Here is a 19,866-nt window from a genome sequence, read left to right on the forward strand (position 1 = left end):
GCGCGCGCACGAGAGAGAGCAGAGGACCGGCCCCTTCTCTAGCTACACTGAGACCACGTGGTTTCTTCTTTGCAAACAAAAAAATTAGTAAATTCGACTCGGTTTTAGAGGCGGTGCCATCGCCGAGCGGTGGGATCTGTGTGACAGTGCAGGGTACAGCTTTAGGTTGAGGGGCAGCGATCCGCCTATATGCTCGCCACTATTCCATCGTAACAAACATCAGCTTAATTCAAACTGATATCATTTCTACACCGTGCTGGGAATTCGCGAAGGTTGCTACAGTGAAGAATATTTACCACTCGCCTGCAGGACTTAATCAGACTACAACGTTACTGTTAGTCGAACTTTCCCCTTTTTATTTTGGATTGTCTTGCAGTTTGATTTTTTTCCCCTCGTTTTTAATTCCAACCGGCTGACATCTACATGATTTTGTAATCTGCGGGTGTCTTAGTCCTTTTTTCCAAAATTAAGAGCGTTTTGCCGAAAAGTTTTATTTTCATTTCTGTTTTGGGGGGGGGGCGTTAGAGTTTTTCACGATGAACAAGCTATATATTGGAAATCTCAATGAAAACGTGACTGCAGAGGACTTGGTTAAAACCTTTGAAGATAACAAGATCCCATACTCTGGACAGTTTCTCATGAAAACTGGCTATGCGTTTGTTGATTGCCCAGACGACCAATGGGCAATGAAAGCGATTGAAACATTTTCTGGTGAGTAAATAGATTTTAATGGGCCTTTCGTTACCGGTTTGCTTCTTCGCCGGTTTTCTTTCGTAACTTACCCTGGTTAACCTCCCATAAGTGTTTTGCTTGTTTATACTTCAAAATCTATTGTTTTGCTGGGGATCTCGGTTTTATTGTGAAAATGAATCAATGTTTCTACTTTTTGCCATTGAAGTCAGGGCAATGTAAGGCTCTATAGTGCAAAGGTGCCTGAGATGGTGAACTTTTAAGAGGAGAGGGTTTGCATACAATAAAAGCATTCATGCACACATCTACCACGACTTTACTTTCTTTGCTCTGACAGGTTTAAAACGTGCAGTGTACTCTACTTTAGCAAATAACTATGCATTTAGCGTCGTTCTGATTGTAAACTGTAGGACGTGGTTCTCCTAAGCTCAGTCTTTAGGTTTAGTCCAACCTACCCCGGCACAGCTATAGAATCCGGTCTCACCCCTCCCCCTTTTGGCTAATAGGCCAATGGAGCTAAAATGAAACATGTTTCGTGAAGCCCCTATTGAGTTAACAGGCACAATGCTGAGGGATACCTTGTCTTTAACGCATCCGACCATGTAGCATTCTCATATGCTGACTTTAACCATGCAGTTTCATTGCATCTGTCCCACTGACCACAAAATATGTCTCTCCTCGGTTCTCCATATATGTAGCATGTGACGTGTGCTCTATATAGCACGAAGGTCGCCATGCCGATAAGGATCCAGTTAAAACTATCCACCACATGAAGTCACGGTCAAGATTAATTCATCTTCAGCTGTTCTTTTTATCGCTATATGCCTCTTAGATCTCAAGTAGACACGAACAACAAATAATACCCTACACATATGGATTCTGTCAAACAGTTGACGCCAATAGCTTGTGTAGCCCTGACCAGTGAACCTTGAAAGCGTCCTAAGAATTTTGTCATTTGACCTGTGCCAACTAATTTTTTTTATTTCTATTTATTTATTTTTTTTAGTTGAATTACTTTTTATTAACACCTACCCTAGCGACCACAACACCTCAAAAGCTCGTTTAGGCCATTCGCAATGCAAGTTATACAGTAAAAATAAAATTTCTTCACACAGGGAGGTATAACGAAACATACATAGAAATCTTTGAGGCACACATTTATTATGTTTTAGTTTTAAAATTGGCTTGGATTATGAGGGCCATTTAAGTAAGCTGTGGTCTCATTTTGTGAGTGGGGTAAAAAAAAATAGAAAAAAAATAATTTATTTCCTTTTTCCAGGTAAAGTGGAACTTCACGGCAAACGAATTGAGGTCGAACATTCTGTCCCTAAGAAGCAGAGGTATTTGCTTTCTCTTGAATAGTTCGACAATTGTTTGCTTACTGTACTATATAAAAGCTGAATGTATATATATGTCGTGGCGGTGATACAAATATGTGTACTGTGTAAGTAGGATCTCGCGGTGTGCTTAAATTGCTGATCTGTTTGGTTGTAACAGTTAAGTAGTTGTTACTTTTTAAGCGTCTAGCTCTCTGTATACGAATATACTTTGTTTCTCTTCACGTGACGGATGTTAAAAGGGGCATATGCTCGTAGCATTACACCACGTGCTGTTACATTCATAGTTACTACAGCGCTATATGGGAGTCGTCTCCACGTTAGGCATATGCGTGCATATTTGTCAAACATGTAACAATGCTGATCTCCGTGTCATTTCAATCACTTGTTCCCTGTTGATTAGGCCTTGGCCTACTGTAAGGCCTAGGCCTCGGTGCTTGATTCGTTTAAACGATTCATGCAACACAGATTTAGTTTTCTAGCCCGCTGTGGTTTTAAAAGCTGCTATTACTTTGGAACACCATCGTTGTTCGTACTTTTGTGCGGATATTTAAATGGTAGACTTTGTAGGGAACGCCGCTTCAGGTCAGCGCTGGAGAAACAAAGCGTAGCCAATATACATGGCTATGTTCCATAAACTGTACAGTTCGAAAGATTTGTTGTCTAAAATATAATTTATCCGTGTTTCTGCCGATAGTTATAAGTAATTGTGGATATGAGACTGTAACTTTTGCTGCTTAAAATTAAAATTATCCTCAGAAATGTATTTATTTGTGTTCTGGGGAGTTTGCATGGCGAGCAGAAGACTGTTTATGTGGAACAAAAAGGTCTCCCCCTTCGTCCCCACCCAGCTCGACTCTCCTTCTTACCTCTTTACACCCTAAACGCATTTTTTTTCACATCCATCCGAGCTACACTTGTTAACCTGGCGTATAACTCGATGGTAAATTGTTTTAAAACGTTGCATCCTGTGGAGAATCTATATAGTAAAACTATAATGTGTGCTAAATAATACAAATAAATAATTTGCAGTGAATATTTTAAATACTGCTGCTCATATATGTTTCAATAATTCTGTGGTAGGTACAGCTGATACATTTACGTTGTTTTTATGGCCGCTTTCTTACCAGTTGAACCAGCGTTTTATGTGTTTGCCTGGTTTACGCGCTTTAGCCATACATCTGTTTGCCGCTGACAGACCTGTTGTGTGAACGTATGCGTTGCATATTTAATATTACACTATACGTATGATATAGCTGTTTTTGAATTTTTTTTTTGCATATTTGTGATACATCTGGAGATACGTACGTAAGATGACGTACGTCTTCAGATGTATAGGCCTACTGATAAAGCGGGCTTTTTTTTTTATCATGAATGAATTTGTAACAGATATACGTTTTTAATAGACCTTAATGGCATACGTTGTGATTAGTGTTGGGAGGCCAACTGTACACTGATAGTAGGCTATGACACGTGGTCGCCATCAGTGTGAAGAGTAACCAACGTCAGCAATTGAGAAAATGGCGTACAACGTAGCTCTCTGTCGAAGGCTCCATTTGAAAGCACTGGGGCATTAACATGAATGGGTGCAAATGCATTTGATAGCGCCATGTAAACAGTTTACTAATCCGTGAACTAATCCTTAATATAATTGCTCGGTGAGATATTTTAGCTAAAAATGCGTTTTGCTCTTAAACTCACATATTTTGCTATTTATGTTTATAGGCTACTTAAGGGACTTTTTTCTCCCTGTGTGCGTATGATAATTTTAGAATTCGTATAGTCTGCTCTGGTGAGACGTTGTGTGGTTCTTTTGAGTTGAAAATTCCAAGTAAGCGGAACGCACGCGCACACACATACACAAAACACAACCAGAGTTGTGGAAAATGCATTAGAAATGTTGATTAGGGTGGAACTGTTACTCGTCGCCATTTTGATAAACGTCTTTGTGGGGCTGGCCTCTGAGGTGCGGGACTTTAATAAGCAGCGTTCACCCCCAGGTCAGCATATATGTTGATTTGACCCTTTGTTGTGTTGTATGCGTATGTGCTGGTGGAATTGTGACTCTGTCCAATTCAAATAGATATATTTTTGCTTAATTTGTGCATGAACACATTTCAATTGCTTCAGGTTTCATGTGTTGCTTTGGAGAAGTGTGAATGCAGGATGAGTAACAAGATTTGGGGTGGGGTGGAGGGTCAGAGCAGCTTCTTTGCTATTGTGCACACCCCTTACATCTGGTAACATTGGGTCTGACTTATGTAATGCTCATAAGGAAAATTTGAAATGCGTTTTGTTGAAGACGTCTTATTGTTGAAAATAAACAAATAATTAAAACTTGTCAACACATCAAGACCACCAAAAGCTGATATCAAGAGCTTTTTTGTATTCAGTTGTTTAAAGTAATATGCTTGTAATAAAGTAGTTGTTGGTGAAACTGATGTTAAATGTGTGCAAAGAATACAGTGAAGACCATAGAGGGTGTAGTGAGTAAGCCATAATGTTTTGTGCATAGAGCTGTGTGGGCGGCTCCATGTCTCACGCCTTGAGTTTCTCCCTGCTTTATGTAATGTTGCATTGGTGTGACGGGGCCATTTGCAATGGCTTGATGGGCCACTTTTGAAGTCCTTCGGCAGGAGAGATTTAGAGACAAGGGGAAGAGACACACCTTTATGACAATACCGGGTGTTAAAAGTGTAACAATGGCCCTTCCCCCTTCTTCCAGATGCTACTCTGCGTGCTCCCTTCCCCTTGTAAGCACCTATCAAGGTCCAGAAAGCAACATGTTTTTGCTGCAACATTTTATTGCTCTCTCTCTCTCGCTCTCTCTCTCAAAAAAAGGAATTTTAACAGTAGGGATGAATATTGACAAATTGTGGCAGAGGCTAATTCTTTGTGAACTGAATAATGCAGTAGAGAAGTAGTGCAAGTCGTGGGTATAGAACTGCAATAGAAATATTTATTGTAAATATACTAATAAAAATTACAATAAGGATGTACTTTGGGAAACATGAACTGGAATGTGAAAAGAGTGAATTATTATTTCCAAAATGCCAGTGTAAAGTAATGTAGCTGCTCATCTGACTGCATGTGTGTATTTGTGAGTAGTAGGGAAAAATTGTGTTACTGAAGTGAAAACTGATTTCAGGTTTATTGATAAGTAGTGAAGGGGAAGACCTGTTGAGGTGTGTGTGTGTGTGTAGTGTTAGTTTCTCCCTGTTGAGCTGTTTTTGTCTCATGATATTCTTTATTGTGACCCTACACTGTTGATTTTTCTTTCAAGTGCTCAATTTTGTTAAAAGCTAGAGTTTGTCATTTATCATGGCCCGTGTCTGCTGTCAGATCCATAGTGGTTAAAATAATAAATAAAAAATATCTTTTTAAAGAACAACAAAAAGTTAATTGTCTGCTGTCTTGCAATTAGAGAGTGCTGTAAATACCCTGTTTTTTGTTTTTTTTAAAATAATACAGCCAATATCTAACAAATGCGTTGGTTGCTTTGACCGAAGGAAAACCCCACACTGTTTTTCTTTCAAGTGCTCACTTTTGTTAAAAGCTAGAGTTTGTCATTTATCATGGCCCGTGTCTGCTGTCAGATCCATAGTGGTTAAAATAATAAATAAAAAATATCTTTTTAAAGAACAACAAAAAGTTAATTGTCTGCTGTCTTGCAATTAGAGAGTGCTGTAAATACCCTGTTTTTTGTTTTTTTTAAAATAATACAGCCAATATCTAACAAATGCGTTAGTTGCTTTGACCGAAGGAAAAACCTGCAGGGCTGAAATAACAGCAGTTTTGTATGAGTAACTCCTAAGTAAAGATTTGTGCATTTAAAGTAGCTACGTCTCACCAGACCTTTGCAAAGTGGATTTAGAGAGAAAAGGGAGGGAAAAAAGAAAGCTTCAGCTTTGAATCGAATCGCGGCATTTCGCCGGGTAAATAAACGAGCGTGTTGCGATTGCATGCTCAGGCAGTCTGAAGCCACACTTGCCTGCTCTGTCCTCTCTCTCTCTCTTTCTCTCGCTCCCTCCCTCCTTTTCTCTCTGTCTTTTTCTCTCCATCGCCGCTTGTGATTGTAGTACTACAGAAGGCAGGGGGAGGGGTTTTTATGAAGAAGGAGGTGCGACCAATCGGGGGGGGGGCAGGAACACCTGTGTGCAGTTTCTCAGAAGCCGTTGACGGTGCTACACGCCGTTCTCATCTCTCTCTCTCTCTCTCTCTCTCTCTCCCTCTCCCAGCAGCATGCTTGCTTGAGTGCAGTTTTTTTCCCTTTTCTTTTCCTGGCTTGCACTTTTGCTCTGTCTGTCTCTTTCTTTTGCTCTTTTCCTCTCTTTGTCCCTCTGTATTGCATAGGCTGTCGTTCCTTCTGCCACGAGACATGCATTTTTGATTGATTCCCACATTTGGTGGAGGCAGGCAGTCTTGTTAGTTCCGTCATATGATGTGCTACTCGCAGGGCTTGCCTGAGCAGGAAGAGGGAGGAGAGGAGGAGAGAAGAGGAGAGGAGGGGCTGGGGATTGAGGAGGGAATGCATGGCAGCACTTCCTTGTGGGCTTCCCTTTTTCTGCTGTTACGGAGTGCGATTCTCTCAAAACGACCGTTGTTTTGAACAGGGGAAATAGGAGGACGAGGGACAAAGGGAAAAATGCTCATAGCACGTAGACATGCTGAAAATGTGAAAGTTAAGTGTGCGTTGTGCCTTTAAGAGCACCCCTCCCATTTTAACCCCTTACCAATGTGTCCTCTTCTCTCCCCCTTTCCCTATTTTGAACCATCTGTGCTGTTTTTTTGAAAAGGATCGAAGTCCCTTTACTTCAGCTTTGGACAAGCATTCAGAAACACAAGCACGTTCACACCCTCGAGGGATTTTACACACAAAAAAATTAGCTGATTTTGTGTAAATGGGCTACAATACATGATAAAAGTAGTGAGTGCTTGTATGTTTGTTAGAGATATGTCTGCTAATATACATTTTTGATGTTCGTTAAGAGTTGGATCAGTAGTGGTAAGATCTAATTCTTGTTCACGCTATGGTCAAGGAAATAGTAATGGAGAATAAGAACATTCTTTCTTTCTCTCGTTGTCCATTGATAACATTTGTGACATGAGGCATCAGAAACCCTCTCTCAAAGATGAATATATTAACCGCAGGGGCTTGCTGTCACAAGGGAGCGTGAACAGGTGGATGGGACTTGGCTTGAAGTTCAAATGATTGGTTGGCGCCATTTTGCAGCATGGCTGCCCAAGTTGCTGTGGGACGGGTTTCAGGGTCTCGCCTGATTCAGATTTCTTCATTTTTTGCAGCATATCTAAAATGTAAAATTATTCGATTTTGGCACTGATTTAGAAAATTTACATGTTTATTTAAATTGTAAGCATTGAATAAATTTGACTTCTGTAATAGCAAATAAAATAAGTTCACGTTGTGTTCAAACTGTTGACTTTTCTCCAAAAAATGGTACTGTTTGTGCTGCTTTGACAGACTTGATGTCCTGGACGAAAATTACTTGTGAATTCTCAAACGTACATTTTTAACCTAACCTTGTTGTGTTTTCTTTTGAATGTTCAGATAGCATTGTGGGTATTTCTACAAAATGCAGTGCAGTGTGACAGTCTAGATATGCGTGCAGGTCTGTGTTTTTGTTTTTTAGTGTCTGTGTGTGGGAGGGATGTGAGACTAGGGTTGTTTCCCAAGGGGAAAAAAAGTTCATGGTGGTTTACCCCTCTGAAGTATGGGCCCCCTGTTTGCCCCATCCCCCCCAATGACTCTTTATTTCTCTGGTGAACAGGCCGTTCTGAAGGCATCGCCATCATAAACACTGGTGAACGGGGGGTGCCCCTTGAACCGAAAATTCTTTACATTTTTCTTTCTCTTTTTTTTCCCCAAATGGACCAATGAACATGTATTGAGTGCCTGGGTCATAGTATATATGATGTTGACAGAATGTTGACACAAGCGACTTGAACTGATTAATAGTCATTCAAGTTCTCATTGCATATTTAAATGGATGCTCTGCTTGTTTAGGAGTGAAATAAATGAGTGTGTTCCAAATTGGTTTTGTTGCACTGTAAATAATGAAGCTATTTTGCACATTGTTCTTCCGCAGGATGTGTGTGTTAAAATGCTGCTGGCTTAAATTCCTGCGCTATTTGTGCTCCTGATCCTGCTTGGGCAAATCAAGCTCATGCACAACAAGCACAGCAATTAAAATGTTTATTATTCTACACATTGACATTATTTTATATTTACCCTGTTATATATTTGAATGAATATTGCTAAAACTGAAATTAAAGGGGTCATATGATGCGATTTCAAGTTTTCCTTTCTCTTTGGGGTGTTACAAGCTGATTGTGAATAGATAAGATCCCTGAAGTTGCAAAGACTAAAGTCTCAAAACCAAAGAGATATTCTTTATCAAAGTTAAGACTCTGCCACGCCCCCCTAAAACGGCTCGTTCTAACACGCCCCCACATATCTACCTCACTATGTGGGAATATTTGCATAATGCCGCCCAAATGTGCACGCAAAGAAAGAAGGCATGGTTTCAGTAACCGCAGTTAGTGTTGAAGCAGCCATGTCAGAGAGACGCTGAAAAGATAACTGCTAGCTAGATGTTGGTTTCCCCTTTGTTTGCTTTTTTTTGTATTAGTGTTAGTTGAACAGCATGTTCAAGACATGTCTTTCAAATCACATGCTTTTTGATTGCCATCTCTCTTTAGTTACTCGTTCATGCCTACTTTGCTTTTGCAATTATATTAAGGCATACAGGTCACTCAAAGCAATCCTGTTTTCCTGACTCACACATTTACTGTAGCATTTCTGTGGAAAGAAAACTGGCCACTATCATAAGATGGTGAAAATTAGGCTTGTGACATTTTTATGTAGCTCATAATGATTTCTTGTGATGCCTGCATGGTGTTATCTTCCAGCACCAAAAAAAAAAAAAAAAAACCTTTTCTACCATACAAGCTCCTATTAATAGCTGTACTCTTTTAGGGAATTGATTGAGCATATAATTGTTCCTTGCACCTACAGATAATTAGAAACTAAATTAATATCCAATTAGATTCCATTTGTTTTCGTACATTGCAACGTAACAGAAACGGAGAATTCTTTGAAAGCTCTCTCTCTCTCTCTTTTACATTAATAATTCAAAAGGAGTAAAATCCCGGAAAATTTAAAAATGAAGAATCTGACTCAAGTCCTACAGAATCACATTACTGCTGTATTAATCATCACAAGAACGTTACACCACGTATTAGAACAGGGAAGCTGTAGCTTATTTTCTCTTTAGTGACCATCTCCCCTCTGTCTTTGTATGTAGAAATAATGTATGCATTTTTATAATGTATGCATGTATGTAATGTCTGTTTTAGAGAGCTGTGTGTGCCTGCCAGCTAATTATTAATTGGATGCTGACCCGCCATTGCTAGCTGTTCACACCGAAAAAACAGAACATTTTTGTAAGTGTAAAACTCTACTCTTGAAGTCAGAATTAAATGCAAATTCACTATCTATTTTGTAAGTGCATGTTATTAATCTCATGATTCATCCATGCATATGTTTCATTTAAAAACATTTTTTAAAATAAATGATCATAACTGGGTTTTCCAGTGAAACGTCATGCTTACTTCTCTGGTGATGTTTCCAGACATTTAGTCCACTTACACCCTGCAGATGAGTTCAGCGCTCACATTTCAAAATCTAGTCAACAGCCGATGGATAGAATTATTATAATTTTTTTTTTACTTTCTGATAAATCACTCTTGAATAGGGAAGAAAAGATTGATCAATACTTTAGTTACATCTCAACTTTAATGTTTGTTTGCATTACGATAGAATTAGTTTAGTTTTGATTTTTATTTTGATTTGTCTGTAACATTCAATCTGTTCCTTCATATTAGTGAGGTCCACATATATTTTTTAAAGTTCTTTTAGCAGTATTACAGCTAGCCTTCAATTGTCAATATAAATGAACAAAACCAGAAGTTTTCAGTTGTTTAATTTAGCTGAAAATTTGCCTAAGGTATGGAAGCATGAAAGTGACAGAGAACGTACATGGCTTGTTCACGTCTTTACCCCTTTCTCCTTCGTGTGGCCATAGAGATCAGTCAACACTGTTCTTCTCTTTTTATGCTATTTTCTCTCTGTATCCCTCTTCCTCCCCCTCCCTCTCTTCCTCCACATTGCAATTCCCTCCTTACCGAGTCCAAATCACTTAAAATGGAGCCTCTAGATCACATGACCTCGTAACAGGCATGTGCTGGTATGGTCATGCTATCCCCCTTTACACACACACACACATGCATTTTAAAAGCATAGAACGGGGGGAGGGGCTGGCAACACCCCCCTCAGACATACATGGAGTCATACCTTCCTCTTGCAGTGTTGAGCGAAGGCCTTCTCAGGCGGAGGAGAGCCGCCATGAGTGTATACGTTACATACACACACATATATATATATATGATATATATGATATTTTCAGATTGCATGCAATTAGATGTGATGGTATTCAGAGCAAGATTTCAGTGGACTTTATGCTCCTGATCATTTCTGTGCAATCAAACAGTGCATTCAAATATTGATATAACATAGTACAAAGGGTGTTGTGAAATAGAGCTGACCAGGAGAATTTATTTAAATAAAAATTTAAAAAAAGTCTCCTGCTAAAAATGGTGTTCGCTTTGTCTTGTTTGTGGATGATTTGATGGTATGCTATGCTATTTCTATACAGCCAGGAGAGAGTTGTTTAAAAAAATTGCTGTTCAAGTTTCTAGATTTTATTTTTTATTATCTAATAGTTTTAATTCAGTAGTATTAAGTATTTATTCACGTTTTGAATTTGTTACTTTGTGTAGCTTTACTCATGAGGCTGTTCTGTGGACTACTGAGCATTTTGAACTTAATTGTTAACCCTTTTGGATAGACTTAAGACTATTTTCCCTCCAAAGAAACCACAGTCTAAGACAAACTGCAATTTCTAATCGTCATTATTTTTAAGTACATGATGGAAGAGAGGAGAGATAGTGAAGACCGGTAAGAGGAGAGTGTTGTCTACTTTCAGAGTTAAAAGATTAAAAGAATAACATCAGGGGTTGACGTCACGCTTTGCAAGGAAGAAGGTCCTTCATTTGTAACAAAAGAAGAAACTGGCTTTGAAAGAAAGGTTTTATTGGTTCAAGACACATTTGCTAGATTTACTTAAATTTCTGATGGATGACAAACTGTTTGGAAAAATAAGGAACCAATTAATTAGATATTCACAAAGTAATTTAATGAAAAAATGTTACTTTTTTAGTGGTAGAATATTGTTTTCAAACCGTATTTTTCCATTTAAAATAGTAGTTATACATGTTTCAAACAAAGTTTGAAAACAAATACTACCAAGTAAAAATACTGAGAAGTGAAGTATTCAGAGAGAATTTAGAATTTTTAACTTTTAGATATTTATTTAAACTGCATTAAAAAGAACTGTACAACAACATTTCAGAGTCCTTCATTTTTTTGACTGAAACACATTTGTTTTAATAAATGTTATTTTGCTAAAATTTTATGTTTACTTATTTGTTTGTTTTAATTTAAAAAAAAATTGAAATGTGCTTAAAAGAAAAGCAAAACGTGTGAAGTCTTAAGTATACTTGCATTTAAAGTTTTGTTTCCAACAATGCAATTAAATATGAGCAATAAATATTTTGTGAATGAAAATATTTAATTAGTTGGACTGTGTAATATGTTTTGTAAATGTTTTTGGAAAAAAAAAAACTCATGGAAAGGTAAAAACAAAAATTTATAATTTGAATTTAATAATCAAATAACTGCCTTACGTTCTTTCCTCATAAACTGTTAATTTTTCATTCATTTATATAATAGCCTACACGTTAAATGGGAACAAGGCAAACTACTTGAAATGTGACAACACATGTTGATGCTTACTTGACTTAAACTATCCCTTTACGAAATAGATGATTATTTATTTGAGAGAAACTATGTAAACTATGCTTTATGCGGGTCGAAAATGAGCTGGCCTTGCGAAATATATATAAAATGTATGCACAAGATAATAGCAGACTTTTCCCTGGCATGTTCATTCACATTTGTAGAGTTTAAGACATGTAGACTTGGCTTCTCCAATGAGTCACTGCTGTGCTTAAAATGTGACTTTTCCCAACAATGTGAACTATCTTATGATATAGATTGCAACTCTAACTAGATGTGCTGCTTTGAGTATGAAAGAATCAATTATTTACATCCGTAGATGAGCTAATAATATTCATGATCGGTTCCGAATGGAACGAAATAATTAATTTGAAATGATTCCCGGGCTTTTATTGCGCGCTTTATTACCAGAACATGATGGAAACTATTAATTTGCTGATCTTTACGGCAGAACGCGGAAAATCCATAGGCTACAAGCGGTGCTCTTCAAGAGGACAGCACTGGAAGCAGTGCGAATCCTGACAAAATCGTTATTAAACCGTGCTGAGTCAGGTGCACTGCATTGTGGCACATATAGCCTGGATGCTCGGTTCTGTACGAGACAGTTTCTGTTCCGTTCCACACCCCCTATTTCCTCGTCAGCGTGCAGATCTCCTCTTCTCTACCAACCCCCTCAGTTCCTCGGCGGTGGGCGGTACAGTGACTGTGCGCACCGCCTCTTTCACGGCGCTGTAGTACTCTCGAGTAGCCCGGTGACTTTATGAATGAAGGCTGGTCTCCCGCTCACTGCCTGCGAGAAGCTGAAGCTGAAGCCACAGCGCGGCGTGCGTAAAGGGGAGTGATCCAGAGAAACGCGAGCGTTTGCGCCTACTGCACTGCAGGCAGTCAGTCATCTAAAGACAAATCTTCACATCCTCACTAGTTTGATGTGGCTCAAATGAAGGCGCTGGTAAATGGAGTTTAATGCGGAATACAGTACTTTATTGCTGGATGAACTCGTAGCTGTAATGTAATTATTATGCACGTTGATTCGTACATAACAGCAGACACTATACGGTGCAATGATAGTGCAACAGCAATACATTATAATGTAGTTTAAAAGGGGAGGATGATATTAGAGTTTGAATCCATCAAATAAAATAGCACCCTTAGAGCTAGCCTGTAACTGATTTTTTTTTTTTTGTAATTTCATATATAGAACTAACGCAATTTTCACACGCACGTTCTCTGTTTTACGCATTTTGCAATAGCAGCCTCACAACACACCACATTTCGCTCTGTGCTGACATGGAAGCTTATTCTGCTCCTATATGTTACCTATAGTTTTCTAGCACATTCTGCGCCTGCTCATGTGACTGAGATTCATTGTGGTTATTGGGCGTTGTCAGTGGAAGATGGCTGAACGTACGCTGGCCCACATGGTTGAGATGTATCCAGGCCTATGTTACTCGCTCTGAACAAGAATTTCCGAATGGGTTTGTTGTGATTTGAGAACCAGATTGTACGAGTTTGCTTCACGTAAACATCCTCACGTAGGCCTACCTGTGCGCGTTGGATATAATGGTAGGATATTAGAAAGTAGAATAAAGCTTAACCACACAACAAAAGACGCAGCCCAATAATTGATGGGTAGGCTATGTGCATTTTAGTGGCCATATTTATTGCGTGCTTCATGATTCACTGACTAGCTAAATAATTTGGTAACTTTTACAGATAATGTTATTTCTGTTATTGTTTTGTTTTTTTGTCTCCTTTTTTAATATGCCTGTATTTATTTTCATTTTATTATTTAAGTCCTCCGATGAAGCTAATTGTTAAATTTTTAAAAACAGAAATTGGCCGCGCTTCTCATGCAAAATGCGTAACTGGATATCAACTGAAATAAAATAACTGTTGAAATAACTGTTGTAGTCTTTTGTCATTTTTTGTCTGCTTTTTTAATATGCCTGTGTTTATTTTCATTTTATTATTTAAGTCCTCCGATGAAGCTAATTGTTAAATTTTTAAAAACAGAAATTGGCCGCGCTTCTCATGCAAAATGCGTAACTGGATATCAACTGAAATAAAATAACTGTTGAAATAACTGTTGTAGTCTTTTGTCAGTCTTATTTGTCAGCATTATAATTGTGAAGACTTAATAAAAAAAAAACACTGTTTATTTGAGATTTTTACTACTTTTAAAATGTAAACTAAATCTGAGCAATTAGACTAAACCGCAGTAAGTTTATTTTTTCCGCCACTGCCGAGTGAGTGTCACTAACTGAAACTGCGCGAGACAGAAACTTAAAAAAACAATTAACACGTGTGATTATCTGATTACGAGCATGTGTTTTATCCAAAAGCAGCTCAAAGGTGATTTCGTGACTTTTGCAGCTGAACAAGTGTGTTTTGAAGTGCAACCTGCCATTTCATTTCTTCCTGAACACTTGGCTTTCATGAAATGGCGAGACGGCTATACGAGACGGGGGGAGGGAGGAGTAAACAGATTTATTAAAAACTCATAAGTTTTAAACATTATCTAACATTCTACACTCTAATTTATATCGCTGAAGAGCTTAGAAACTTGATTGACGCACAAAACCCCTCCGGACATGTATTTACAGCCTGTTGTGATGCTTGTCAGATTATGCCTCGGTTATTTAAACGTCAGTCCTCCTAATTTATTCTTAAATCGTGTGATTTGTTCTTTGTAAAGTTAATCATAACGCAAATGTATTTGCTCATTTTGAGCTCACTTTATGTCTCTTCACTCAGTTTGCACTGTAGTCAGCCATGCTTTCTGTCCCGTGTTCTGCTCCCGAGTCGCAAAATGGAGGCGCACGAGCGCTTCCATCTTCTCCACGCTGAGTAGGGCACAGCAGAGCGAAGCGTCAACTTTGACCCAAACTAAGGGCATATCGCCTTTGTAAACTAAATGTATCCCGGAGTTGTTACTCTCTACAGTTGTTTCTCACATACCACCCACCAAACCAACCCCACCCGAGGGGGAAATACCTATACATATGGAATTTTTTAGAAAGACGCAAACGTTTGAGCGCCTTTTCTCTGTGTGGCCTATAGGTAGGCGACGCAATATTTACGTGAATGTCCTACAAGCCGAGAAGAGATTAGTTGCTACAATTATGTCAGTGTGTGCAACTAATAAAACATTTAGACAATTCCTTCTGTTATTGCTGATGAATTATGATTCAGACAACGCCCCTTTTTCAACAAGGCTTTTTACTTGCCTGGGGGCATATGCTCTTTTTTTTTTTGAGTGTTTTGAATAGTTTTTTTGAAGTGCACCACAAATTTAATAAAGACTTTAATATTTGCTGTTTTGTGTCCTGCAATCCCTTCCCCCTTTTTAACAGAGCCTCCATACCTCAGCATAATCTGCGGCCTCTTTGAAAAGTTCAATTGTTTGCTAGTACCCCAGTTCCCTGCCATGCCCTATGACTCTTTTTAAAGTCCCGGCCAAAGCGTTCCCCATCCACATTGGGGTCAAAGGTTGAGATGCAAGGTTGAGAACTACTTGCAGACAAAACTCTTTGTCGATAAGATGAAATCTCTCTCTGTTTCTCTCTCTCTCTCTCTCTCTCTCTCTCTCCATTCCCCATGGCTCTCTGTCTCAGTCAAATGGCCAAGGGAGAGAGAGAGAAAGAGAAGATGACGGATGAGAGGGAGGGGTGTTTCACATGATAATGTGCAGGAAAGGACCTCAGGTTCTCTTCGCTTCACCCCCACCGGCTGCCGTTTCGGAGGCCGTTTGCATTCCTCAGCTGAGCATGTCGCTCCCTGCACACTTTGACATGCTTAAAAATTTGCAGTCAAAGGCAGAGTGGTTTCCCTGTGCTGTTGGGCCCATGCAAGTGAAAAAATAAGTTTAGTTCTAAAGTTTAAAAACATTTTCAGATAGCTTGGAATTTACTTTCAGTGGTTTACTTGCCTAATGATTCTTAACTTGGATTGTATAGATTTAAAATCATTGCTAAACAGTTTGGTATATCAAGATCAATGATAGAAAGAGAATGTGAAGATTAGTTGTTGGTCTTGTAATTCATGTATTTTTAGCATTTTAATTGTTTTCAACTAGCATTCATATGCTTTTTTGCTTTTTGACAGTGAGGGAATACTTTTCCTAATTAAACAATTTTTTTATTGTAGTTTTCTGCTTCTCTGTGAGAGAACAGAATTTAGGCAAAAATAATAAAAACGCTCCTTATAGGCACTAGGCAAAAAAAAAAAAATTATGCATAAACTTTGTAAAACATGCCCCATAAACTGTGAATCTTCTGTTTGAATTCATAAGAGAAGCCTAAGCTTCAGACTAAATGTTACAAAAGTATAATACCGTTTATCTGCAATCACAAAACGGTTTCTCTCTCTCTCTCTCTCTCTTTTTTTTTAAAATCCATGTGTGATGTTACTTTATGTGGAGAATGACGTAATCTTGTGGTGTAGCTTGTAATAAAAAGAGGTTCTTTTTTGTTGTCTTTCTCACTTTATACATCTTTTGGAGTTCATTGGTTTAATAATATTCGTATAATTTTGATTTATTTAAGTATATCTAATGATAAAAAAAAAAACATCTGGCTTCCATCCTTGCAACTGTTTAGATCTGTTTCTGTGAAGGTTTGACCTTGCTCCTCAAATCTTTGTGTTTGTCAAATCCATTTTAGAGAGACACTTTCAGTCACTGGTCACTTTTGCATGGATTATGAAATATTTACCCTGATTTTTCTGCTTGCCAGTAGCATAAAAAAATTTACTGTCACTGCTCTATAGCAGCCTATGAGAAGCTACAATTTGTCTCAGATCAGTGTAGCACGATGCAACTTCCTCTTCTCTTCGATTACATTTGAATGCTTGAATGGCAACAGATACATTTCTTGGATGGCACTGTAATATATATGTATGTGTGTGTGTGTGTGTGTGTGTGTGCGTGCGTGACCCTGGACCACAAAACCAGTCATAAGTAGCACGGGTATATTTGTAGCAATAGCTTTCAGCTTTCAGATGATGTATAAATCTCAATTTCAAAAAATTGTCCATTATGACTGGTTTTGTGGTCCAGGGTCACGTGTGTGGGTGTGTATGCCTAATTGTAAATAATATTTATGAATTTATCTGTTTATAATGATGCATTTGTTGAATGCATCATTACACTTTTTCCTGCAGTTGCTCATTGATGTTCCTGCATTTACACTAACAGGATTCATATTCTGATAATTTAATAATTTTAAAGACAAAAAAAAGTTTTAGAGGACACTTTTATTCTTTAAAAGCCGTTAATTAATTCAGGACTTGAAAAATTCAAATGAAAATACAAAAATGAACAGTAACTTAACGCTAAGCGCCCAAGTCCCAGTTTTGACGGTTTAATACAGATAGTGTCCGCTACTGCCATGCTATTGGCCAACACCAGTGTTCAATGGCAAGAGGCACCTTTTAGAGGCGTGAGATTTATTTTTATTGGTTTCATTGTTATACGACTGTATTGCTGGGGTGTGTGCGTGCGTGACCCTGGACCACAAAACCAGTCATAAGTAGCACGGGTATATTTGTAGCAATAGCTTTCAGCTTTCAGATGATGTATAAATCTCAATTTCAAAAAATTGTCCATTATGACTGGTTTTGTGGTCCAGGGTCACGTGTGTGGGTGTGTATGCCTAATTGTAAATAATATTTATGAATTTATCTGTTTATAATGATGCATTTGTTGAATGCATCATTACACTTTTTCCTGCAGTTGCTCATTGATGTTCCTGCATTTACACTAACAGGATTCATATTCTGATAATTTAATAATTTTAAAGACAAAAAAAAGTTTTAGAGGACACTTTTATTCTTTAAAAGCCGTTAATTAATTCAGGACTTGAAAAATTCAAATGAAAATACAAAAATGAACAGTAACTTAACGCTAAGCGCCCAAGTCCCAGTTTTGACGGTTTAATACAGATAGTGTCCGCTACTGCCATGCTATTGGCCAACACCAGTGTTCAATGGCAAGAGGCACCTTTTAGAGGCGTGAGATTTATTTTTATTGGTTTCATTGTTATACGACTGTATTGCTGGGGCCGGCAGTAAGCAGTATATTGCCCCTCACTCTCTTCTTCTGGTATGTTACGGGTTGCATCAGCATGTGTTGATTGCTAAGTTTGGGGAGTGACCTTTCACCTCTCAGAGGAATAGGGCAAGGGGAAAAAAGCGGAGTGGCGAGGGGGAGGGAAGGCCTATCAGGTAATGCAGAGCAGAAAGCTCCACAGGGAGGAGTGTAGAAAGAGGGAACGAGAAACAGTGAGAAGAAAGCAGGAAAAAGGGGGGATGGGACGTCTGTTATTTCTGGTGAAGTTGTCTCACCATCGCTGCTACTCTCTACACCACTTTGATTTATGGCTTAACCCTTGCTGTTCCATTCAGCGCCTGGAACCACCTCGTCTGGTCGGGTATCTCCGACGGCACCCATAGCTTTCTACACGGCCACCAAGCTGAGCTCCTTAACTTCGTTGCCAGGATGTTTTCATTGACTTGAGGAACCTCCACGTCCATCTAGACCTTAAGCAGCTCACTACGTCCCTCCGTGGACTCGCTGTTACGCAAAGAGCGGGAAAGGGAGGTGTGTGGAAGTTAGGATCCGCCCCTTCCCCTCCCACACTTACCCGCCATTTTCAGTGTTGGCTGCAGAGGCCTTGCTGTATACGAAGCTCCTCTAGCAGTTTACTGACTGAAGTTCTGTTTCATGTCATTCCTCTGCCTACCACTGTCACAGTGCGTCATGTTAAAAAGGTGGTTTAGCTTTGGATCATTTTGGTTTGGGCTGTGTATACATTTATGCATGCAGTTTTGTGATTGACTTCAGTGGTATGGAATATTATTTCTGGAGACTAATTAGATTTGGATTTTTAGATGTGAGTTAATACAATAATTATATAGTGTAAAATGATTTGCTTATGAATGGCTTTTCAGAAAAGTAGATGAAAAAGGATTATTTATTTATCTCCGTTTGTTTAGGATTATTTTACTTTGCAGTGCTGAGTAATCCCAGTCTGCTTCTCTTTTTTTTCTAGTTGATTTGTATTAAAGAAATACTATGTTTTTGTATATATTATCTAATAATTTATTTATCTTGCATTTGTATTTGAATATATAAAGAGTTTTTTTTTTTTGAAAATGCTTAAGACATTTGATACAAAAATGTGGTTTAGCCTATTTATCCGTTTTCTTTCAGGAATGTTTACCTTGTTTACCCAACAAAAAATGTAGCTAGGAATATATAAAATTCAGTGCAGTGTGATTGTGAACCAACCTGTCTGTTTAGTAAATCATAGCTTATTTTATTTTATTTTTACTTTTTTTATTAGTTGTAGTATTCGAACTAACAGTCTTTTTAGCCCAAATTATAGGTTTCACCAGTCCTTTAGATTTTTGCTTTTATATTTAATAAAATTCTTTTTGGAGAAATTTTGAAAATAAATTCTCCAAATTGCAGAACTGCTTGAACTGGCTCCATTATCTGCATGAGCAAATGCATGATAAGTTACGCATGGTTCATTTGGTGAATTTGTAGCCTATCCTAAATGTTTTAGAAAGTATCTGGGATGCAATTTAATTTCAGATCCCTCTAATGCCCAAATGCAATTGGATTACTGTGCAAGTACAAGCTGATATTTTGCTACTTGAATATGTGGATAAATTATGAGGAAAGTTAGGTTGATTTATTGGTCAACAATGTACAGTACATTATGTGTATCTTATCCTACACTCCAAAAATGTTGGTGCAAAAACTTTAATTTAATATTTTGTAGTCTTGCAATTCAGGTATCCATACTCAGCTGCTTTATCTTATCCTAAATGTTGGTGCAAAAACTTTAATTTAATATTTTGTAGTCTTGCAATTCAGGTATCCATAGTATCCATACT

At 38.2% G+C, this 19,866-nt stretch overlaps 1 protein-coding gene across 1 annotated transcript in view; it reads left to right on the forward strand.

The window, feature by feature from the left end:
• The first annotated feature begins 503 nt into the window (after window positions 1-503).
• The window catches only part of LOC107740658 (insulin-like growth factor 2 mRNA-binding protein 1), a 37,122-nt gene continuing 17,759 nt past the window's right edge, over window positions 504-19,866 (forward strand). Inside the window, exons 1-2 of the mRNA XM_016553163.1 lie at window positions 504-711; window positions 1,970-2,030. Coding sequence (XP_016408649.1) covers window positions 537-711; window positions 1,970-2,030 — 236 coding nt within the window. The 5' untranslated portion in view covers window positions 504-536. The remainder of the gene's footprint in view (window positions 712-1,969; window positions 2,031-19,866) is intronic.

Source organism: Sinocyclocheilus rhinocerous, unplaced genomic scaffold (genome assembly GCF_001515625.1).
Source record: "Sinocyclocheilus rhinocerous isolate Xijiao unplaced genomic scaffold, SAMN03320098_v1.1 scaffold705, whole genome shotgun sequence".
Taxonomy (NCBI): Eukaryota; Metazoa; Chordata; class Actinopteri; order Cypriniformes; family Cyprinidae; genus Sinocyclocheilus; species Sinocyclocheilus rhinocerous.